At 50.3% G+C, this 23,610-nt stretch overlaps 7 protein-coding genes across 7 annotated transcripts; 3 read left to right on the forward strand and 4 right to left on the reverse strand.

Moving 5' to 3' along the window:
* The first annotated feature begins 54 nt into the window (after positions 1 to 54).
* On the forward strand, positions 55 to 3,304 carry ASPWEDRAFT_36016 (GTPase-activating protein GYP7). Its single transcript, XM_040834352.1, has 5 exons — positions 55 to 663; positions 726 to 2,091; positions 2,144 to 2,406; positions 2,458 to 2,776; positions 2,828 to 3,304. Exons 1-5 carry the CDS (start codon positions 508 to 510, stop codon positions 3,163 to 3,165), a joined length of 2,442 nt encoding a protein of 813 aa, XP_040692072.1. The 5' UTR covers positions 55 to 507; the 3' UTR covers positions 3,166 to 3,304.
* Positions 3,305 to 3,916: 612 nt separating this feature from the next.
* Positions 3,917 to 7,981, reverse strand: ASPWEDRAFT_48640 (GAS2 domain protein; the record flags this gene model as incomplete). The annotated part of the gene is made up of 3 exons (XM_040837136.1): positions 3,917 to 6,096; positions 6,166 to 6,801; positions 6,841 to 7,981. The coding sequence occupies 3 exons, from the start codon at positions 7,979 to 7,981 to the stop codon at positions 3,917 to 3,919; spliced, it is 3,957 nt and encodes a 1,318-aa protein (XP_040692073.1).
* A 93-nt stretch (positions 7,982 to 8,074) lies between these two features.
* Positions 8,075 to 9,059, reverse strand: ASPWEDRAFT_321621 (uncharacterized protein). The gene has a single exon (XM_040833619.1). The coding sequence runs from the start codon at positions 8,663 to 8,665 to the stop codon at positions 8,168 to 8,170; it is 498 nt and encodes a 165-aa protein (XP_040692074.1). The 5' UTR covers positions 8,666 to 9,059; the 3' UTR covers positions 8,075 to 8,167.
* Positions 9,060 to 9,184: 125 nt separating this feature from the next.
* ASPWEDRAFT_48641 (uncharacterized protein) lies at positions 9,185 to 12,408 on the forward strand (the record flags this gene model as incomplete). The annotated part of the gene is made up of 8 exons (XM_040837137.1): positions 9,185 to 9,361; positions 9,450 to 9,857; positions 9,951 to 10,744; positions 11,097 to 11,125; positions 11,245 to 11,363; positions 11,426 to 12,203; positions 12,261 to 12,337; positions 12,382 to 12,408. The coding sequence occupies 8 exons, from the start codon at positions 9,185 to 9,187 to the stop codon at positions 12,406 to 12,408; spliced, it is 2,409 nt and encodes an 802-aa protein (XP_040692075.1).
* ASPWEDRAFT_321819 (uncharacterized protein) lies at positions 12,375 to 12,951 on the reverse strand. Its single transcript, XM_040833623.1, has one exon. The coding sequence runs from the start codon at positions 12,837 to 12,839 to the stop codon at positions 12,498 to 12,500; it is 342 nt and encodes a 113-aa protein (XP_040692076.1). The 5' UTR covers positions 12,840 to 12,951; the 3' UTR covers positions 12,375 to 12,497.
* On the reverse strand, positions 12,951 to 18,613 carry sec16 (COPII coat assembly protein SEC16; the record flags this gene model as incomplete). Its single annotated transcript, XM_040837138.1, has 3 exons — positions 12,951 to 13,522; positions 13,579 to 17,392; positions 17,441 to 18,613. 3 exons carry the CDS (start codon positions 18,611 to 18,613, stop codon positions 12,951 to 12,953), a joined length of 5,559 nt encoding a protein of 1,852 aa, XP_040692077.1.
* A 629-nt stretch (positions 18,614 to 19,242) lies between these two features.
* ASPWEDRAFT_179956 (aminophospholipid-translocating P4-type ATPase NEO1) lies at positions 19,243 to 23,396 on the forward strand. Its single transcript, XM_040831819.1, has 2 exons — positions 19,243 to 21,333; positions 21,384 to 23,396. Exons 1-2 carry the CDS (start codon positions 19,509 to 19,511, stop codon positions 23,351 to 23,353), a joined length of 3,795 nt encoding a protein of 1,264 aa, XP_040692078.1. The 5' UTR covers positions 19,243 to 19,508; the 3' UTR covers positions 23,354 to 23,396.
* The last annotated feature ends 214 nt before the right edge of the window (positions 23,397 to 23,610 follow it).

Below are 23,610 nucleotides of genomic sequence, written 5' to 3' on the forward strand. Positions count from 1 at the left end.
AGACGATGCTTTCATCTTGGCCATATTGAAACAGAGAGCCTCTTTATACTATCCAATTCTAATAAAAAGCATTAATTCAAATGAAAATAAATTATAAAAAGACAAAGATAATATTGTTCTATATTCCAAATGATTCATCTTTTGCTGCTGCCTGGTCATCGTTCAGTGGCGATGTTATCCAAAACAACAAAAATTTCATTTCGAACCCTCACTTCTTTGCAAAACCCGCCAAAGAAAAAAAAAAAAAAGAACAACATCAAGAAGCATCGCAATCTTCCATCTTTGTTGCGTTGAATTAAAAGCGATCAGCAGGTAGAATCAGGCGCCCCACGATTACGTCGTGACGTCCTCGGCCTGTTCTTGCACCACCGACCGATCTTCTCTCTCCACATCGACTGTCGTTGGCAAAAACGCAACGACAAGGGAATCCGAAGCCAATAATAGAATCGCATTATGAAGAACTCTTCCTACTAACATAATTTTTAACCTCGTCTTCCATCACCAAGCATGGCTGGCTCTGGAGTCAAGTACACCCCTCCTCCCTCGCCGCCTTCGCCGACGGCGTCTTTCTACGACGTCAGTGACGACGAGGAGGACGAGTACAATACCATCGCCCATGCTGCTTCGGGCAGAGGGGTGAAGCTGCTGTTTTCAAAAAGCAAGGTTGTTACCTATCCCCGATTTGCTTATCTTCTGGATTGATGCTCATTCTATCGCTATTCTAGGTCTACGTTCATCCGACCCCCTCATCGAAAGATAACATCCCCGGTTTCATTGCCTTGATCCAGCAAAAGCCTTCCCCTCCCTCGAACAGCTATGCGGCGTCCATAAATCCTCCCAGAAATTCTGATGCTTCATCTTACCTCCTCGCCTGGGTTCCGGAATCCTCCCTTGGCGATGCCTTCAGCACTTACGTCAAAGTCGATCTTTCAGATGATTCTCATCTGCGCCAGCGATACCTGGTGCCACCCCTTCCCACCACTACCTCATATAAAGACCCGATAGGGCGCTATGCCTTTGCCGTACCCCTGTCGGAGGTCTATTCGTTGCTTGTGCGACCTCCAAGCCTGGGGTGGTGGTATGGAAGCTTGGTGATCAACACGCGATCGGGTGATAACTTCCCAGCTCTCTTTTTCCACGATAGTGAATGTGAATCGACCATACTTCAGAAGAAGAAGAGGACAAAGGAAAGCTTCGATCCGTTTAGCGACGATGGAAGCATGTTCTGGGGTGGCGACGAGGTGCTTAGGTGGCTTCGGAAATACACGGATGTGCAGCGCTCCGCTGTTGATAAAAGTGTATATCTCGTCAACGCATCCGAGGAAGACCGATTGGCATTTGGACGGCCTCTGAGTGCAGATGGCGCAGCGGTAGCTGAACCCCAGGAGGCCGAGTCCAGCGCAAATGGACAACGAGACGCTGGAATGGACCCCTTTACAAAAGCCATTAAAGAGACTCGGTGGAAGGTGCTTGAACAGCTTAGCAAGATAACGACCTTTACCAGACGGACCGCAAATGACATTGCCGATAACCCCCGGGTACCCCCACAAGTCCGTCGACTGATGAAGGTCCCGGAGATTCAGACGCTGCAGGACGAGTTTGATAGTGCTAGGTTGTACCTGGCACGGTGGGCTATGAGCATTGCCGAACAAAGCGAGCGAGAGAGAAATCAGCGGATATGGACTGCGCGGGATGTTCTTGAGATGGAGGATAGCTCCGTGGGAGAATTTGAAATTCTCGACTTGGAGACGGGAACCATGTCCATCCAAGACCGTCGCAATATCGTTACCCTAAAAGAGTGGGAGGGATTCTTTGATCCCACGAGTGGACGGTTACAACTCACTGTGGATGAAGTGAAAGAGCGGATATTCCATGGAGGTCTTGATCCAAATGATGGTGTCAGAAAAGAAGCGTGGCTCTTCTTGCTTGGGGTGTATCCCTGGGACAGTGGCCGTGATGAGCGACAAGCCTTGATGAATTCTAAACGCGATGAATATATCCGACTTAAAGGTGCTTGGTGGGAGAGAATGGTTGAAGGTAGTTCAACGGCCGAGGAGTTTGATTACTGGAAGGAGCAAAGAAACAGAATCGGTAGGTCTTCTATAGATTGTTTTGTCTCTGGTATTAACTACCTGGCTTGTAGAAAAGGATGTCCACCGGACAGATCGCACGATCCCTCTGTTTGCAGGGGAAGACATCCCTCATCCAGATCCAGACTCTCCATTCGTGGATGTAGGCACAAACGTTCATCTTGAACAGATGAAAGATATGCTCCTCACATACAACGAACACAACCCGGATTTGGGCTATGTCCAAGGAATGAGTGACCTTTTAGCACCTCTCTATGCAGTCATGCAGGATGACGCAGTCGCTTTCTGGGCTTTTGTCGGATTCATGAATAGAATGGTAAGATATCCTGAATCTCTCGCCCAACATCCCTTTCTAATATGTCAATAGGAGCCAAACTTCCTTCGTGACCAATCTGGAATGCGCAAACAGCTTCTCACCCTCGACCATCTCGTGCAGCTCATGGACCCTCAGCTCTATCTGCATCTTCAGTCTGCTGATAGTACCAACTTTTTCTTCTTTTTCCGAATGCTTCTAGTCTGGTACAAGCGTGAGTTCGAATGGGTCGATGTTTTGCGTCTTTGGGAAACACTCTGGACAGACTATCTGTCCAGCAGCTTCCATCTATTCATCGCTCTTGCAATCCTCGAAAAACACCGCGATGTAATAATGGATCATCTGAAAGCATTCGACGAAGTCTTGAAATATAGTGAGTGACTACGCCCATGGCACGCGTTATTGCTTATACTAATGAACCCAGTCAACGAACTCTCAAACACCATGGACCTCATCCCTATCCTAACCCGCGCAGAGTCCCTCTTCCGACGCTTCGAAAGAACCGTCCAAGCCATCGATAAAAAGAACAACTTCCCAGCACCTCCAACCCATCAACGAAAACCCACCCAGGATCCTTCTGGCGCAATCAAAGGTAAAACACCCCAAAAGCCACAATCCACCGGCTCTAGCAGCAGCGTCAGCGTCGGCAATCCCGCCTCTAATAACAATAACTCCGAGCCAAAGGTCATTTCCTCGGAACTTAGAGAACTCCTGTGCAAGAACATTGCCCAGAAACAGGAGTCAAGTAACGAATTGACATGAATTGATGGTGATAGATAAATCGTCTTTTTCTTAAATTTCAGCTGAGATTTGCTTGTTGTGTTCTTTCTTCTTTTTCCATTCGCTCATTTTATCGGATCTCTTATTGAGTCTCTCGCTACATTGGAAATATTGTCTCTGGTTCGGGTTGAAGGAGGGCCTGGTTGGCGTTTTTTGTTATTTCTCCTGGTAATCATTGCTTTTGATTCTTACGTGGATAACCCAATGCAATAAATGGAAATTTTTGATATTCAACTGTGCTTATACATTGTAAGCTTACTTGAAAACAACCCAAAATCTGACAACTCCTTGATTCAAGTACTTTTTTTCAAATACATTGACAATTGTGAGAAAAGACCAAGGAATGACACAGAACCAAAAACCTGCCCGCCCACCTGAAACCGAGGGTATCTGCAAAAGGTAATTGGAGAGAAAAAAGATGATGGGGAAAAATAGGGTACAACCATGGACCCATGCAAAATATGTTTCAATAAAAGAAGAAGAATGCCCGCTAAATGCACCTGGTATAAATGAAACAGAAAAAAGAAATGCCGGATGCGGTTCGCTTAAACCAAAGACAATCAGACAGATGACAAGACTCAAGACACATGCTCCCCATCCATATGCCAATAAATTTGAATATTCGCCTTGAATAAAAGCCAAGAGCTCCATGGCAACAACGCCAGTACTGCTAAAAACCAGGAAGGAGATGAAAAGGGAAAATTAAAAGGAAGGGATAGTAGGTTTGATGAGATTAGGTGATTCTATTGCCCAGTCCACGCAAAGCAACGCGCTTGCTGGTGCCAGCCGACCCCATGTCGCTGACACTTCTGGATTTGGGCAAAGATGAAATTTTGGGTAAGGGAGGAGCGGTGTCCCGCTCTGGGGGAGGAATGTGGAATTTGGATGTCTTCATAGAGGCACTTCTCCGTGCCTGGCCAAGAACGTCTTCGACCCAAGCCTCACTTTCGGGGCTAATAGCCACATGTCTTGACCGCGGCCCTGCTAAGCCAAGGGGAGCTGAGCGAGCGCTACCTGCAGCAATGGTTGTGGCGGGGGAATGCGCAGATGACCCATTATGGACCTCGCTCGCAAGTGATGTACCACCAAAGGAATTGTTAGAGGACATGGAAAGTCGTCGGGAGGAGGCGGACATTGACGAAAAAGATATGTTCAACATCTCACCAGCACTCGCCGCTCTCGTAGCTCTAAAGTCTGTAATGTCCGAAACGTTTGATGAACGCCTTGTCTTACGGACAGCAAGAGACGAAGAAGGCCGGTTACCAAGAACAGATTGGGGTCGAGACGGTGTGGTTCTTCCATTATTGGGAGTTGGTGCCAGCATGTTCCCGGGTGAGTACCCCGGAGAAACACGGGGCGAGAGGCCCTGAACCTCGACGCGAGGAGTTTCCGCCACACTGCGGCGCCCATGATGGATGGCATATTCTCTGAGATATTCACCCAAGTCTGCCCATCCGCCGCCAACTCGAACCATAACACGTTCCCCGTTTTCTCCCACAGTTCGAACAAAGAGCTTTGTGGCGGGAGCCTTCCCACCGCGATGTAAATGGTAAAGCTTCACAGAGCTTTCCTCAGGCGCATGGGAATGTCTCCGACGAGAAACAGCAGGTGTCAGAGTCATAGATGGGGCTGGTGTGCCGCAGCGTGACGGTGATCCCTGAGGGGATTCTGAACGGAATCTCTCGTGTGTCTTCTGCGGAACAGAAGCCACGGAGGCCCCATCAATGTCACGATTTGCGGACGACACTAGTTGAATCCGAGTCGGGAGCGTTGTAAGAATAGAGCTAATCTTCTCATCAAGGTGGTCTTTCGGCTTTCTGGGCTGTTTACTTGGCTGTTTGTTTGGCGTAGATGATCGAGACCCAGTTGGGGTTGGCGCAGCACTTGAACCGCGCAAAGACCCCTCCTTCTTATGTGAACCAGATTTAGATGATACTAGACTCTCAACGCTCGAGTTTGCCGCTAACTGCTTCCTCAAGCGAGTGGTAGCTGCGTGGGCGACAGGCCGTTCTTGACGAAGGGCTTGCTGAGGCAATTTCTGCGACAGGCGACTCTTGTTCTGCTCTCGAATTTTGGGAAGCTTCAAGCCAGGGCTGGGGGCCGATTTGCGACTTTCTTCATGGGAATGCTGAACGCGTTGGCCTGCGGGACGTCGGATACTACTGGTAGGCGTGGAGGATTTCCCTTTATGTGACAGCGGTGTGCCATGTTGCTCGCTATGGGACTGCAGATCGGCAGACACAACAGAAGCTCTCCTGCCGGTGGTCGAATTATCCAGACCAAGACCCGTCTCTCCTTCATAATTCAAGTCAAGCCTTTCGTTGATAAAGCGCTGCAGGGGCAGGCTGACTGTCCGGTTATGCTTGAGTAATGTGTTCGGGGAGGGCTTCTGATCATCAAGTCGAAGTAAGCGGTCTTCTCGCAGGGTGTGGTCGCCGTGGGAGGGGGTAAGACCGGAATGAGGGTACTCGGCGTGGAAATGCGGCGGTGTGTCGAACAGTAGAGGGGTTCCATTCGATGAGGCAGTCCTAGGCTCCCGCATCTCGGGACTAGACACGAGTGATGTATAGTCAGAGAGAGAATCTGCGGAATCGTTTGACTGACGTCGACGTCTCGACTTTTTGCTGTCTTTGTCCAAACTTAGGCGGCCTGGTCGAGCCTTGGAAAGTTTAATTGGACTCTCCAAAGGTTGTTTCGAGGGTGGAGACCCATTTGACACGTCCTCCTTTGAGGGCTCTTGAGTTGCTGGTTGCTGATTCGTAGATGGGATCGAGGGCTTCGAAGGTTCCGGTGACGCACTGCGAGATCTAGCAGATTGCGATGGCTCGCGGGTGACTGACACCATGGAGGCAGGCACTTCAGTAGTGGCAGCCTCACCGATTATGCTTGCAAGAGTTGCAGACTCGTCCTCAGCTGTGGGAATACGCTGCAATTCAGGGCCGTCAAAAACCGAGCCAGAATTGCCCTGAGGCAAGGAGATACCCGAGGGTTCAACCTTAACCAGGGGAGGCGCATTGTCCTTAGAACGAGGTAGATCGTCGACAGGATCAGGCACACTGGGAGATTGCGCTGTATCAACTAGGGTCCCTGTCTGCAAATTTGATTCGATCAAGGACTGCGAGACATCCTCAGACGACACACTGCCGAAGGGCTTGTCAGACTCAGATGGCTCTTCAGCGACAGAATCTTCATTTCGCAGAGTAGAAGGCAAGTCCAGACAAGGTTTGCCTTTAGCCTCAGAGTCAGTCAGGACTGGTGGTTTTTCTGACTGAGCATCTGTAGATGATGGAGCTGCAGTTTCTGTTTGCAAACCAGCGGAAGACAACTCCTTGTCTTGAGAGGCACAAGCAGGTTCTTCGACATCTGCCACTACAGGCACAAGGGCTTCCTGTGAAGAAGTCTTATCATTAAGAGTAGTCACGGCATCTGCTACAGTCGTGGTTGTGTTTCCCGGGATTTCGGCCACCTTTGGTGTAGTATGTGCTTCCTCTGGTCGCGCATTCGACGGCGTGTGGAGCGAGTTTTCCATCGCATGGTCGCCTTTAGTGGGGGTAGACGTAACCTGGGACTCGAGCGTTGGATGATCTGCTGTAGGAGCAATGGCTGCACTCGATTCATCTGTAGATTCTGCGTTAGAGGCGGACTCGGAAGCAACACTGGACTCTTCATTGATAGTCTCCATCAATGGTGAGCGTCCTTGATGTCTGACTGGATCAGGTGCGCTGACAACGGGCTCTTCTGTGCGGCGTGGTATGTCGGGTAGTCGGTTGGTTTCCTCAGGCTGAGGCGATGCTTTTTGGCGCATCCATTCGTTTTGAAATGCGCGGCGTTCAGCTTCTACCACCCATGTGCCAAAGTCAGATTCAATCGCTTCCAAATCGTCAATCCAGTTTTCGGGTAAAGAGTCCTCCCAGCCCTCCAACGCATCGAGAATATTGTCCATCCGCCTGCCGACAGAAACAACCATCGTCTGAAGTTCGACATGTTTGGCATGGAAATGAGATTTGGAATACAGAGCATCGTCTTTGTTCGGTGGACCGGCAGCCCGCAATGAGCTCATGGAGGAATCTAATGCAGATCTGGTCAACTGCAGGCCTCTTAACAGACCCGGTATTTGGCGAAGAACAAGTAACCGGACGTCCCAGGTAGAAAGAAGACTGTTCAATCGAGATAGGAAGGGAAGGGCTCGTAGGATAGTGGCAGTAATGACGGCGGTGAAATCGCTAAGCTGAACATAGCTGAGGGGAGGAGGCACGGACATGGTGCTGTTGGATGACGAAGGCCGAGACCGCGAAGGAATGTGGGCATTCAGAACGTGTTCTTTCAACTCCTCCACATCCAAGTTATCCATCCCATCCCTAATTTCCTCGATCCGCTTCTCATTTCGCATGACCACGTCCGCAGGAAGACTGCCATAATATTCCACGCTGGCGACATTGTTGGAAGGCGGGATGAAGCCTTTTCCCAGGTGAACATCCGTCCGCTTTGGCCAGGTCCATGACTGAACCTCCTTATACCACAAGCTTAATTTCTGCGCCGCGACAGCCGCTCGAATTGCAAGCGCCCGCTCTGCGGGGGAGACCTGAGAGATGCTTTTGCAGAGGATATCGTGGGCGGCCTTTTCGTTTTTCGGTACAGCATCTGTCGAGGAAAGGGCCTGGAGGGTGGACTCGGGGGATAAATTGCTTAATAAAGGGTCAATGTCTTGGTAGGAAGGTGGTGGGTTTCGAACTGGAGACCGGTCGGACCGGCCAGAGCGGGCAGCAGGACGAAGGGGGCTGATCCGATTACTCGCCATCTCGGAGGACAAAGAACGTGCTGAAACCTCCCGAGGACAAGATCAGAGAAAACCGGGTAGAAGATGAGGAGAATCAATCTTTTTCTGGTCGTTTAAGAGAGGTCGGGTTGTGATATCAGTAGGGAAAGAGGAGTGAATCTGAAGAGCGAGCATGCTGAGACGCGTTCGTCGATTAATGGCAGTTGGTCAAGTGAGGCCGGAGGATCTGAGAACAAAAGATACGGAAGGGTGAAAAATACAGAGGATGGCCTCGGGATGACGATGCGAGAAAGAAAAGAAAGAAATCCAGCGAGAAAAAAGTAAAAAGAGGGAAAAGAGCGAGAGAGAATGTGATGGATGATCGGTCACAGCTGAGCTGAGAGCTGAAAAAGGGCTGGGCCAGTTGGGTTGTGGCTGCAGCAGACAGACAGACAGGAAAACGAGTGTGGGATGAGACAAGAGGGGGAGAACCAGCTCTGGTCTTGTCAATCGGAGATCTGCCTGTCTTTGGTCGCCGGATTGAGGCGAATAAGCGATGAATATCTGCAAGGTTGAGTTGGTGATATGCAACCAGATGAATGGAGGAGATGTCGAGAGGAGAGAGACGCAAATCGGGGATCGACGGCAAAAGCGACGCGGTTTAGCAGTGGAGCATCGCGGCGCTTGCGTACATAAAGGGGCACACGTTGGTCCTCTTCTATTCATATGGAGTACTATTATTATAGTGATGATATTAATATCTACGGAATTATTTTATCTTAGGATCATCTCAGGGCATATCTCTTGTTGTTGACAGTGTCGGATGATGTATCCACTGTCCCACGTCTGGCTGGCAGGAAATCCTGTCCGACATGCAGCCCCAGCATATGATTTCCATCACAATCATTGCAATATCACCCCTTTTTGCTGCATCTTTGCTCGAATGTTTTACATGATAGGACAATTTTCCAATGCTGCCATGATGCTGTCATGATGGCATGATGGCGTTGGTCGATGCATTGCTCTCCACACTCAGCCCTCAGCTTCAGACCAGGTCATCATGATCTCAATCGAGGAGCTCTCACCAACAAATCTTCTGCAATTAATAATAATGTGGCGCGTTCTTCGATAGGGCTCGGTCTAGTCCATTTCCCTTGCATACAGATGCGATCAGTTGCGAAGATCAACTGCTGCGACTCCACCTTTGTGTTGTTACGGTATATCCACTTCTCTCTCTCAGCTACCATGGAAGACGGTCTACGATATCGACCAGACATTCTTCGCGATGTTCCTCCAGACCTTGTCACCACCTTGAAAGAACTCGATGATACTCTGGCGATCGATCGACCTCAGCTCAAGCGAATCACCGCCCATTTCGTGGATGAGCTCGCCAAAGGTCTCACGGTGGAGGGTGGTGATATTGTAGGCTTCACTCGACCCTACTTGGCAATGAATAGAAAATAACAAAAGCTAACCGGGCATGATTTACTGCTACTACTACTACTACTAGCCCATGAATGTGACCTGGGTTATGGGATACCCCACCGGCAACGAGCAAGGGCGCTTTTTGACTCTCGACATGGGAGGGACCAACCTACGCGTCTGCGAGGTGTGCCTCTCCAAAGAGGAACGCGAGTTCGAACTCACCCAGAGCAAATACAAACTACCGGCGCATATCAAGTCTGCTTCGCAGGAGGAACTGTGGGACTTTGTTGCAGAGTGTCTGCGACTCTTTCTCCACGAACATCATGGCGGAGATCAGTCGGCTAATCTTCCCCTGGCCTTCACCTTTTCTTACCCCGTCACGCAGTTGGGAATCAGAAGTGGCATCCTGCAGCGCTGGACCAAGGATTTCAATGTGCCTGGCGTAGAAGGCCATGATGTAATTCCCCAGCTGGAGGCTGCATTTAAACGGAAGGTTTGTTTGGCACCTGTCTTTCCTCTTTTTTTTTTTTTTTTTTTTTTCTTTTCTTTTTTTCCTGTGGCTTTTCTCATGGCTTCGTTTGGATAGCAACTGTCGGTCAAGGTCGTGGCACTGGCCAACGACACAACGGGAACCCTCATGTCAACCAAGTACCGGAACTCTCGGATCAAGATCGGCAGTATATTCAGCACGGGCTGCAATGCGGCCTATATGGAGGAGTGTCGCGCAGTTCCCAAAATCCAAGATAAGGGGCTCCCCCCTGACGCGCTGGTCGCGATCAACACTGAATACGGAGCCTTTGATAACAAGCGGCGAATTCTACCACGTACGCGTTTTGATGAAGATATTGACAGGATGTCCGCGCGCCCGAACCAGCAGCTGTACGAGAAGATGGTGGCTGGTCTATACATGGGCGAGCTCATCCGACTGATATTGCTCGAACTACATTATACAAACCGGCTCTTCGCGGGACAGGACATCACGCGGCTGCAGCAACGCAATGTCGTGGATTCGTCCTTCCTGTCGATCGTGGAAGAAGACACTTCCGAGTCACTGATAGACATCCGTAAACTGATCCGCGAGAAACTGGACCTGGAGCCTTTGCCTCATGAGCTGAGGGTCTGTCGATATCTGGTTGAATTGATCGGGACTCGTGCTGCCCGTCTCTATGTTTGTGGCATTGCTGCTATTTGCAAGAAACGAAAGATCCAGGACTGCCATGTTGGGGTTGATGGCACCGTGTTTAACCAATACACTCACTTCCGGAAACGTGCTGCACAGGCGCTTCGGGATATTCTTGACTGGCCTGAGGATCGCGAGGACCTGATTACGTTCTATTGTTCCGAGGATGGATCGGGGGTTGGGGCGGCATTGATCGCAGCGTTGGCTTTGGAAAGATCAGATAACACAGAATGAAAAAGACCAAGAATAATACAACTGGTAGAATCCCGATAGACGAGCCTGTATACATTTTGTTTTTTCCAAAATAAGAGGGCAAATCAACTCCATACACATCTCGTTGACGTAGAGGAGCGCCAGCAAAACAAAAGCAGCAGAGGTAGAGCGGCCCTTCTCCACTTCTGCCTTTGCTCGCCTCCTTGCAGATCCAGATCGACACCGACCGCAGCTCAGTTGATGATACCCTGATATTGGATTTTCCATCCAGGTTGACTATTGAACCTATATTTGTCATTGCTGAACGCAATATGCCATCGTCAAGATGCGTTTTCGCAGTCAATTAACCAACATTGTCACGTTTACCAGTAGGTGCTGCCTTACATTTCAGGTCATGTCTCCAACAGCGAGGAGTCAAAGACAGCCTGGAACAAACAGAGACATGACTATACAAGACTGATTAAACTAACCACAACCCCATGGATAGAACTCACAGCCTCCCTCTCATCCCTGGGAAAGGTCTGTTGGATGCGTCTTGAGGATGGCGTCGTCCGCTTTACCATCATCCCCGACCAGGGCACTCAAGTGTGGGCGCAATTACCAGTCGTATGTCTCAATCCATCATCAAAGCCCATCAAAAGCCATTTATATTAAACAAGAAAAAATAGGAATCCATCTTCGAGGAAACCTCATACACCCTTCAGTCCAACTCGGGCGTCATCAACCTTGAAGTCCCCGTCGGCGCTCTCCATCGCGCCCTCCGCTCCGCCATCGGCGCGTCCTCCGCCCATCTCCGTCTAACAAAGAAAGGCAACGTCCCTCTCCTAGCGCTAACCGTGCATTCATCGTCCTGGACGACGGGGAAAAATGCCATCGGCATCTCCCAGTCAGACCAGGCCCCCGCTATCCACGACGATGGCGATGATGATGACGCCGCCGTCTTACCTAGAACTGCTAACGGTCCGCGCGAACGCGAAACCATGATCACCCAGGAAGTCCCCGTAAAGGTGCTTCATGAGTCAGGTGTAGAGGGCCTCCACGAGCCACGCTGCCGTGACCCAGACGTGCATATAATCCTACCCAGTTTGATTCAGCTGAAGTGTATTTCGGAGCGGTTTACCAAGCTGGCCTCGGGTGAGAAAGCAGCTGGGGCTGCGGCGTCTGCGACGGGCCCGTCGCCCAAGTTGGAGTTGTCAGCTAATATGAAGGGATCGTTGAGGCTGGCTATTTCGACGGATGCGCTGCGTATCTCGAGTGTTTGGTCGGATTTGGTGAATCCGCCGTTGGATCCGGGACAGCTGTCGCAGAGTGAAATTGAGCAGTTGCCTAGTGAGCGGATGAGGGCTCTCGGCGATAGTGAAGAGGGATGGGCCAAGGTTAGGATTGATGGGAATGATTGGGGACGTGTCTTGAGCGTGGGGAGGTTGAGCCCGAAGGTTGTTGCTTGTGAGTACTCGGCTTATACTTCCTGGCAGATAGTCCTGTTTACTGACACTTGGCAAGGCTTCATCAATGAAACAGCACTGATCCTATATGTCTATCTACCGGGTAGCTGGAATGCAGAGGATTCCTGTCTGACAGTAAGTGACTCAAATTATATTATAACAGGATCTAACAACAGTAGTACTATATCAACTCTTTTGCAATCTAAGCAGAAACCCTCGAAGCTATTTAGAGTGTCAAGATTTACGAAATTCAATGGGATAATTGTACATCAATGGTTTGTATTGTTGCTGATATTCATGAACGTGATGAAACCAACAAGAATAGAATTAGTATAGTAATATCAAAGTCATGGTGGGTGAAGAGAAAAGCCCTCACAAATGCGTCAAGGCCTGGGAAGAATACACGAAAGAAATAATACAGATACTTGTCTCCAACCTTTGTAAGGGAGAGCCATGCACCAACAAGCAACATAAACGTATATGCAGACACACAAAGTATGTGGTTGATGAGTAGGTGTGCAAGAACGCCCTTGAAGAAAAAGACAAGGCTGTGCTTCTGGAAGACACAGCATGCAAGACTTTTGGCCAAGTCAGATCTATGATCAGGAAACAGTGCAACAGGGGGAAATGGACACATCAGAAAAGAAACAAAAGAAATCGTTAAAAAAGACAAAAAAGAAAAGAAAAAGGTATCACAAAACAATGCATCAACTGAACTGGAATAACTCCAGATCAATCATTCAATGCTTCATTTAGCCATAACATCAACGTATCTGCCTTTCTTCTTCCCTTTGCCAGCGGCACCTTTACGCGCCTGGGGCGCTCCAAGCAAGTCATCGATCGAGCTAGCATTACTCAAAGATGTTGATGGACGAGGCGGCGGCTGCAAGCCGGCCGAGCTGCCTGGTGGGGTTGGCACAGCTGCGCCAGTCGAGACAGACCGGGGACCAAGTGGAGGTGGGATTCCCAATGCAGAGGGTGCTGGGCTTCCGGGAATTGATGGAGGGGGAGCGCCGGCAGAAGATCCAGGGCGACTGCTGACACTCGGAGGCATTGCTGCTGGTGGTACACTGGCGGTACTTGGTGTGCGGCTGGGAGGAGCCGGACCGCGCGGCGGAGGTGGTGTGCCGCGAACCGGGGCGCTACTGTTGGGATCTTTCTTGTTGACCCATTTCTTTAAGTCTTGATCATAGTAGAATGAATTCTCCTCGCCAAGCTTGGCACGGATAGGACCTCCACCCAGATTGTTGTCGTTCTCTTTCTTGGCCCCGCCAAACCATCCACCAAACCATGACTTCTTCGGGGGTGCAGGTTTTTGAGCTGTGGATATAAGTTAGCTAAAATATTAAGGTGTGGGTGTAGAGCAGAGATCTTACCATCTGCCTCGGCTGCTTTTCGGAACGCCTCATCTGCTTCGCGATCCTTGCGTTCCCTTTCGGCTTTTTGGATAGCTGCTGCCTGGGCCGCTATCTCATCGTCATCGTCATCGTCCATAATGGATTTCTTCTTGGGCTCCTCGGCGACGGACTCATCATCAACTTCCACTGCAGGAGTTGTGCCAGTCGCACCTGGAGGCTCGTAACCGCCGGTAGCACTGGGAGGCATATAACCAAAACTATCTGGCTGAGACACAGCAGGGGAAGACTGCTCATGAAGAGGCTGTCCAAACGAATCAGAGCCATACATAGGCGGCTGGTAAGAAAACCCATTGGCGGAAGGTTCGGGCGCGAAAGCAGGCGTTTGTTCGGGTTGCGTTTGAGGTGCCAGGTCTTCTTCGACAGGGGCAAGCGGCATGTAAGATGATTGGGGCGGTGTCGATTGATAACCAACACCAGGCGGAGAATTGTAAAACGGCCCTCCTTGGTATGATCCAGTATCGACTGGTGTCGACGGTTCTTGAGAGCCTCGCCGTTGCCCAAAAGAAAATCCCCCAGAGAAAGACCTCTGGGAATCAAGAGACGATCTACCGCGCAATTGCTCGGGGGATGAGCTTGGGGCATATTGGGATGCCGGGTGGTACTTCGAAGCGCCACCAGCCGGAATAGGTTGTGCCCCGGGAGTAGGATACGAACCATACAAATCAGACACAGACGGAGAGCGGCTGACAGTGGGGGTTCCAGAAACCTTTGCAAAAGGGCCAATGTCCGCGTCGCCCTTTCCAGAGACTGTCGAAATTGCATCACTATCTTCCCCAGCGACGAAGCTGTTGAATCTAGCCCACATCGAGCCAGATACCTTCTCCATGCTCGGCTTGGAAATCCAAGATGAACCACCATCGGTAGTTGTCTGCCTCAGGCGCGCTGAGAGCTCATCGACTCCCGAGAATAAGTGCTGATGGTGATAAGCAGAAGGCCGTGTGGTCGCCTTCAAAGCAGCCGCAATGGCATCACAATATTGCTGAGCTTCTGATTTACGGCCACGATCGGCGATAGACGAAGCATAAAGCAGTTTGAATGCCAAGAGATGGGGCAAAGTAGCCGTGGCTGAGCCGGCAAGAACAGAAGTAGCATATTCGTATGCTTCGGTCAGAAGAATAGCATCTTCATCCTGCGGAAACAAGGAAGGGAACCGTTGGTGGTCAGCCCCAAGAAGCACAATGCTCGCCTGGGGATCATCTGCACCGCCGAATACCACAGCCCGGGAAAAGATAAAGCAAATATGAGCGGCCTCCGTACGACCATAGGATGAGAGTAGCCGGCCAAGGGCCAATAATGCCTGATGATCTTCTGGACTGCGGTTGCTCAAAACTAATCCCAGGGTGTCTCTCCAGCTTTCAAGGCCATCTAGGGCATTTTTCGTGGGACCATGCCCATCTGCTTTGCTGATCATTTGCAAACCAGCCCGAGCTGAGGGGGGTACAAGCTCGTCAATGCTTTCTTCAATGTTACCAGCGAAGATCTCATAGAGCGCGGCGATCGATTCCGTATTTCCAGTTGTGGACCGCACTTCTCGTCTCACAAACTCTTGAACAACCTGTTTCCAAACAGACTTGTCCAAAGTTGATGCAATTATCATAGCATGGCCCCATAAACGGCGATCGACTGCGCCCCATACTGCCTTCTCTCGATCCCCAATCAGAAGATTGTTGCGAAGATTCTCTATCGCCTGGGGATCGACAGCGTCAGGCCGTGAGGACACATCCATTGGCTGGAAAGTAGTTGACGATGAAAAGGAAGCACCGTAAGTTTGATCAACTTCGGAATTCTGGAGATGTGGAAAAATGACGTTGCGCAGAGATGTTTGGACCTCAGCGGAGCCTTCTAGGGAACCATCATTTTCCACCAAAAGCCGGACAATCTTCCAGAGTAAAATCTTCTCTCCGTGTCTCTTGTCAGATTCAGGGTGCAACTGAGCAGCCTCAGACAGACCTTCGTTCTCAAATGCTGCAATTTTACTTGACAGCCAGGCAAGGAGGTCCTTCTTTTTAGATTTGCTCTTGAGTGGACCCGGATGCTGAACAATACTTTCGCCGACAGGTATCCAATCATTATGTTGGCAGATTTTCACCTCTCCAGGAGTAGACTTGATCATGGGAGCAGCTTGCCCAGCAGAGTACCGAGGAATATGGCGGGGAAAGCAGGAAGTGATTGCTCCACCAAAGCCAAACTTAACTATTGGTGCTCCCTTCCATCGTTCAAGAGGGTCCAACTGTTGTCCGTCCGTGGGAGGAATAAACTGAAGGGATTGCGAAGCCGTACGGTTATGAACAGAAACCTGAGATGGCGCATAAGGACTGACGGTCTTCGTTGGAGAACTGGAGCCATGCACCGACGCAGGTCTTTGAAATGGATCAATTGACGGCACAGACAACCTAGGACCTTGCATTTGCTGACCAGGTGACTGTGTTTGCGAACGGCGAGGGGGAGCGAACTGTAAATCACTCGGAGGCGGGGCAGTTGGCATACCGATGACTGGAGGGGGGGCGTTGTTCACAGGTGCAACCCGTTTGGAAAATTCATCGACATAAGCCGAGGGAGCATATGGGTTCCTGGGAGGAGAGGCCTGCTGCTGGTTCGTGAGTCCTCCATGGGTCACAGACTTCAAAATACCGGCGTCAACGGCATCACCCGACAGTCCTGGGGCTTGAAAGGGGCCATGATCAATGCTTCGCCGCGGTTGAAAGTGACTGGGGGGAGAAAGACTCGCTGCCGGTTGCAAGGAACGCTGCTCCTCAGGCCCTTCAGGTTGGTACGAAGCCTTCTCATGATAGGCCAAAGGGCTTGATGTGCGAGGCTGAAACGGAAGAGGCGGTCCCTGGCCAGACACGTTGGGTGGCTGCGAAACATAAAGATTGCGGGCAGGAGCAGAGGCCTGAGGCGGCGGTGCAGGTGAATATCTCGGGGATGCAGGAGGTTTTGTTCCAGCTTGTAATCCTGGTGGCTTCGGCGAGTACCTCGACGCGATGCTCGGCACAGCTGGCGCACTTGGGGCCAACAATTGTGCATAGGGATCAACCGGTTCCGACTGCTGCAATGGTGGCTGGGGTTGCAAACTGCCAACCGGTGGTGCGGCCGGAGGAGGGATGTTGGTGTATGGGTTCACAGGGGGCGGTGGTACTGGTAATCCATGAGAGGGAACAGCGGGTCCTACATTGTTACTGGGAGTATATCGCCCTGAGCTTGCAGGCCGCGATTTAGACCTTGGCGGCGGCAAAGGAAGTTCTTCGTAGAAATTCTTAGGAGCAGCGGTGACTGGTGGAGCTGGCGGGGGAGCTGCTGCCGGCAGAGGTGGCATTGTAGAAGCCATTGGTGGAGGAATGCTGTTACTTCGCGGAGGCCCCCCCGGGAGAGGAGCCTGCGCAACAACCGGCTTTTGGCTAGGCACAGTTCTTCGAGGTCGGGTAAGATCTTCTGGAAGGTCATAAGGAGACTTGTAGCCATCCTTGGAACGTTCAGCAAAACTTTCTGATTTCGTCGCCTGTGGGGGGTTCGCATGAGGTTGAGATGAGAAATAGTTCGAAGGGGGAACAGTTTGCGGAACACCAGGCATCGGAACTCCTTGGAGAAGATCTGAAGTTGTTGGCTGATGGGGCGTGTAAGCCGTTGGCTGTGCTTGAAGCCTAGCATAACTTTGAGGATTTTCAAAGGGACTGTTAAGACCTGCAGCAGGTGCATTGGAAATTCCATTGGCAGTCTCAGGCTGCATTTGATCTCCTGCTTCGTCTTCCAATAGCAAGTCATCGTCATCCAGCTCTGCTTGCCATCTTGCAGCTAGATCATCCTCTGATGGCTCCTTCACGCGGTTATCTGAAAGTTCTGCTTGCCACTGTGCAGTCAGATCATCTTCCGATGGTTCGTTGTTCACTGGATCCTCCAAAAGCTCTGATTCCCACCGCGCTGCCAAATCCTCCTCAGAAGACGGCTTCTGCACCTCACTATCCGAAGAGGGTGCGCCTATGAGTTTGTTAAAATCCTGTGTGCTTGATGAGCCATCACTGGCTGGAGAATCCGGGGTAGGAGGGAAAGCATCCATCACTTGAGAGGTACTCTTGCGCGTGATATGGCCAAACTGCTGTTCCCTTGGTGGTGATTTCTGAACTTCCTTGAAAAACCCGTCATCTTCATCTTCATCGCCACCGAAAATTTGATCTATGCTACCCCCAGCTTCCCGGGTTGGCTCAATCGGCGATTGGATGGGTGTCTCATCTAGCAGTGGGACACCCTCCTCGTATCTGGACTCTGATTCTGGTACGTATATCGGTTTTGTCTGCGTCTTCAACTGGTCAAAAAAGTCGTCTTCTCCACCACCATGATTGTTGCTGTCATCGTTCCAGAAACCATGTCCCTCGCCGTCCACTTCTCCGTTGGTGGCCGCCGGATTCGTGTCGCTTCCCTCATCCATCCACGCAGTGCTACCAAAGGCAGATTCTGATTCCTGAGCTTGATCGTTTGTAATAGAAGCAAATGGATCCTGAGAGTGGGGTCCTGTGTTTTCTGTAACTCCAGCCCCCTGCTCAGCAACGTGTACACTGCCATTTGAGTTTTCGTTCGGCACGGGCTCTTCCACAGTCGCTTGCGCGATCTGATCTTCAGCGTCGCCTGTCGGTGGTGTCCATTCATCCCTCTCGCCTTGTTCTTCTAATGTTATGGAAGGAAATGCATCATCATCGGAATCCGGCGAGTTACCCCAATCGGTTACGGTCGACGTGGCTGGAGCGGCTGGTGCGACTGGTTCTTGTATCTCTGCCGGGGCTGCAATTTCCTGTGCAGTGGAGTCGCTAGGTGGTTCAACATGATCGGTCTTCGCAGGTTGTATATCATCCGGGTCAGCAGCCGGTGTCCCTATTGTTTGTTCGTGCTCCGTTGAATCTAGCGCCGTCAAAATATCCGGTTTCGTCGCGATTGGACATTCATGATCATCAGGTCTCAAGGCCGGATTCCATGATATCTCATCGGAAGGAGGAAGCGCCATGGTTGCTGGAAACAATAGCTCCGAGCAATCAACTTGACACGTCTCCGGCTTGGTGGAAGCAAACGAGGGAAAGTAATATTTCGGCGTTTGAATCACTTAGACATGGAAAGTGTAGAAAAAATAAACACTCAACATGAAAGAGCATCACAGTGAGATAGGAGATAGATAATTCATGACTGCATGACCCAAAAATCCAGAGACGAGGAATGGGATGGATGTTGATGCCAACTCCTCCCTGATGGACCGCAGCCGTGATGACAGCCGACCTGATGATGCTCAAAACGCGCCCGTCATCCGGGGCGGCGATATATTGCTCCGTGAGAGCCACCTATCCCTTTATGCAGTCACGTGAGTCTGCATAAACCAAGGAATATGTTGTGCAGCGAAGGATGAATAAAAACAAAACCACCAGTATGTCTAGTCTCTACATGGCAGCTAAAATTGGATTATTGTCTTGAAGTAATTGAACGCGTACCATAATAGTCAATATAACTGCAATGGCTATTTTTAATTTGCTCCAATCTTTCGTCAGCCTCCGCTGATGACATCGCCGTTTCACTAACGTTTATGCGCCACATACTACAATCATGTGATCTTATCCTCTACGTCTCTTAGGCTGCATGGTTATCCAGCAACTAAATTGGACAGCAAATTGCTCCAGGACCCAGGAGAGTTTTTCGATGGTCATTATCCTTCTCGGTTTCTCCTATATTATTCTTATTTGCTGATTTGAACTGACCCTGTATCACCCGTCCCGAGCAATAACAATGATCCCTCTGAGACACCCTGGCTGCCATTCGCCGTGAGATGACCTTACATTTCTTGTTGCAGGGGCTTCAAGATCGCTCCTGTTATATGAGAAGCATATTCTGAAATTATCTGCGATTAAACCACCATGCGTCCGTCCTCCGACTATCTAAACCCTCACGACCACGCCAGCATCGCCGGCGATTCTGGCTCGGACGACGACCTTGACTTGGAGGAGCTAGATCCAAGCACGACGACAGCCCATCGATCCCCACAAGCCTCCAGAGATGATGCTACGAGACAAAGAGGATACGGGCCAGGAATTGCACTGAGGAATTTGCGGGTGGGCGTGGGAAATAAGATGTGGAAACGGAGTGGCTCTGGCCTACACCGCAGCAACTCGGATGAAGACACAAATGGTCTGCTTGAAGATCAAGACGAAGATGGGCTGCGACAGTCACGACCGGACTCTGGGAACTTCGCCGATGATGATGCGCCTCTGCTTCACGACCGCAGACGCAGTTCGGCTAAGGACGCAGAGCCAGTGACAAAGAGGGGCTCTCGACTACGATTTCCTAGCTTCAAAGTCAACAATTTTTTTTCTGGCGCATCGAGTCGTCTGGCGAAAAATAACAATGAGACGAAGCCTCCGCGCGATGTGCTCGTGGGCCAATCCCAGCGATCTAAATATCCACCAAACATTGTTTCGAACGCGAAATATACACCTTGGAGTTTCCTCCCGCGAACGCTGTACAACGAATTTTCCTTTTTCTTCAACATTTATTTTCTTCTTGTCGCCCTTTCGCAAATCATTCCCGTTCTACGAATAGGTTACATGTCGTCTTATATAGCGCCTTTGGCGTTCGTCGTTTCGATTTCTCTAGGGAAAGAGGCTTTAGATGATATCGCCCGCCGGAGGAGGGATGCAGAAGCAAATGCGGAGGAGTATTCGGTCCTGTTTCTCGACAGACCCACGAATAGTGGGGCCTCGCCCGTTGATTCTAACTCCGGTGATGTTTTAGAAATGACCAAGAGGTCCCGGGATCTCAAGGTTGGTGATGTTTTGAAGGTTCGCAAGAACCAGCGTCTACCTGCAGATGTTATCATTCTGAAAAGTATCTCCAACGACTCGGTCACTCGCAAAGATTCTGTAGCAGCGGAGACTTCTGCAGATCTTATCGATTCGACCCAAGGATCCCCGTCCAACGCAGAGCCTAGTTCGAGTGCTACCCCAGAGCAAGACGCTTCCTCTGCTAGTGATACATTTATAAGAACTGATCAGTTGGACGGTGAAACTGATTGGAAATTACGCCTTCCTTCCGTCTTATCCCAAAATCTACCACTCAGCGAATTGACCAGGCTCAAGGTTTCCGCTAGTGCCCCAGATCAGAGGGTTAACGAGTTTGTCGGTGCTATCGAATTAGGGCGGCCTTCGGGGTACTACGACCCTCACCTTGACAAGTCTCGTACCGGGGATGTTGAAGATGATGACGATTCCGCCAACTCGGCGCCGTTGACGATTGACAATACTGCATGGGCCAACACTGTCCTCGCGTCGAACACTATCACATATGCCGTCATCATTTATACTGGTTCACAGACCCGCGCCGCTCTCTCGACATCGCCGTCAAGGTCAAAGGTGGGCCTGTTGGAGTACGAAATCAACAACCTTACCAAAATTTTATGTGCTTTGACCCTTACCTTGTCGGTTATCCTAGTGGCATTGGAAGGGTTTCAACCGACTAACGATAAGGTGTGGTATGTTGCAATTATGATATATCTCATCCTGTTCTCTACAATCATTCCTATGAGCCTGCGTGTCAATTTGGATATGGCAAAATCTGTATATGGTCGCTTCATCGAGCGGGACCAGGATATTCCTGGTACTGTGGTTCGGACAAGTACAATTCCTGAGGATCTTGGCAGAATTGAATACCTTCTTTCTGACAAGACAGGAACTCTAACTCAGAACGGTGAGTGCCTATATGATATAAATTCTATTACGGCGAACTAACATCAGCAGAAATGGAATTGAAAAAGATTCATGTTGGAACTGTTTCGTACGCCAATGACGCCATGGAAGAAGTGGCATCATATATTCGACAGAGTTTTGCTGGTACCTCACTGACAACACCGTCCGCCGTTTTTGGAGCTCAGTCAGGCCTTGCAACAGCGCCTCGTACACGACGAGAGATTGGTTCACGTGTTAGGGACATAATCTTAGCTCTTGCACTTTGCCACAACGTCACTCCGACAACAGATGAAGAAGATGGTCAGAAGGTAACAAGCTACCAAGCTTCATCGCCGGACGAAATTGCCATTGTTCGATACACTGAAGATGTCGGATTGAAACTGTCGTATCGCGATCGACAATCCATTGTTCTTGAATCTACCGACACAGGGAATGTGGTCGTACGTGTTCGCATCCTCGATATCTTTCCATTCACATCGGATAGCAAACGTATGGGCATCATTGTTCAGTTTGAACCTGGCGAAGATATGCTAGACTCATCGAAGGACGACAATGAAATTTGGTTCTACCAAAAGGGTGCAGACACCGTTATGTCTTCAATCGTTGCGGCGAATGACTGGCTCGATGAGGAGACTGCTAACATGGCTCGTGAGGGCCTGCGTACCCTGGTTGTGGGCAGAAAACGCCTTTCCCAGCAGCAATACCAGCAGTTCACTGCTAAGTATAAGCAGGCATCGCTTTCTCTTCAAGGACGAGATGTGGGCATGGCCAAGGTTGTCAGCGAATATCTTGAGCGTGACTTGGAATTACTCGGAGTGACTGGTGTTGAAGATCGCCTTCAGAGGGATGTCAAGCCATCACTTGAACTTCTCCGCAACGCTGGGGTAAAGATTTGGATGTTGACTGGAGACAAGGTCGAGACAGCCCGGTGTGTGGCCATTTCCGCAAAATTGGTTGCGAGAGGCCAGTATATCCATACAGTGGCCAAAGTCAACGACAAGTCCAGCGCCCAAGAGGCTCTAGATTTTCTGCGCAACAAAACCGACTGCTGTCTGCTCATTGATGGCGAGTCACTCTCGTTGATGCTCGGCCAGTTCCGGTCATCATTCATCTCAGTCGCCGTCCTTCTGCCTGCCGTTATTGCCTGCCGATGCTCCCCAACACAGAAAGCCGAGGTCGCAGATCTGATTCGTCAATACACCAAGAAACGAGTCTGTTGCATTGGTGATGGTGGTAATGATGTGTCCATGATCCAGGCAGCAGATGTTGGAATTGGTATCGTGGGCAAGGAAGGTCGACAGGCCTCATTGGCAGCCGATTTCAGTATCACCCAGTTCCACCATCTCACCAAGCTACTCGTCTGGCACGGCCGTAATTCATACAAGAGATCCGCCAAACTGGCACAGTTCATCATGCACCGTGGACTTATCATCAGTGCCTGTCAGACCATGTACAGCATTGCCAGCCACTTCGACCCCAAGGGTCTCTTCATCAACTGGCTCATGGTCGGCTACGCCACGGTCTACACCAACGCCCCAGTCTTCTCGCTCGTCTTCGACCGCGATGTCGACGAACACCTCGCCAACCTCTACCCCGAACTATACAAGGAGCTGAAATCCGGCCGCAGCCTAAGCTACCGGTCATTTTTCATCTGGGTCCTCATCTCAGTCTACCAAGGTGCCGTCATTCAAGGCCTTTCGCAGATCCTTCTAGATACCATCACAGGACCCCAACTCATCAGTGTCTCCTTCACCTCTCTCGTCCTCAACGAACTTCTCATGGTCGCCATCGCCATCACCACCTGGCACCCCATCATGATCTTCTGTCTCGTCGGCACGGCTCTCCTCTACGCCGCCAGCGTCCCTTTCCTGGCTAGTTACTTCGATCTATCATACGTCATCACCATTGACTGGTTGTGGCGTGTGGCCGCTGTCTGTGCCGTCTCCGTTATACCCGTTTGGGCTGGGAAATTGATCAACCAGTCCTGGAACCCACCTAGCTACCGCAAGGTTCGAGGCTGATCTTATTTCACCCTTTCCCCTCATCTCTTTCTCCCCCTATGTACTATGTACTTGTTTTTTTTTTTTTTTTTTTTTTTTTTTTTTAAGGTTTTATTCTCATCCCGGTCTCGTATTCATTTGGACAAGGGAGTTTTGAGCGCCCGTTTTTGTTTGGATTGGTTTGGTTGTGATTTTGTCCCTTCAATCATTGCCATAGCATTGTTTGCTACACTTTTGCCTTGTTAGTATATAGATGATCGACTCGAATGTCAAAAATT

This window comes from Aspergillus wentii (assembly GCF_001890725.1).
Source record: "Aspergillus wentii DTO 134E9 unplaced genomic scaffold ASPWEscaffold_2, whole genome shotgun sequence".
Classification (NCBI taxonomy): Eukaryota; Fungi; Ascomycota; class Eurotiomycetes; order Eurotiales; family Aspergillaceae; genus Aspergillus; species Aspergillus wentii.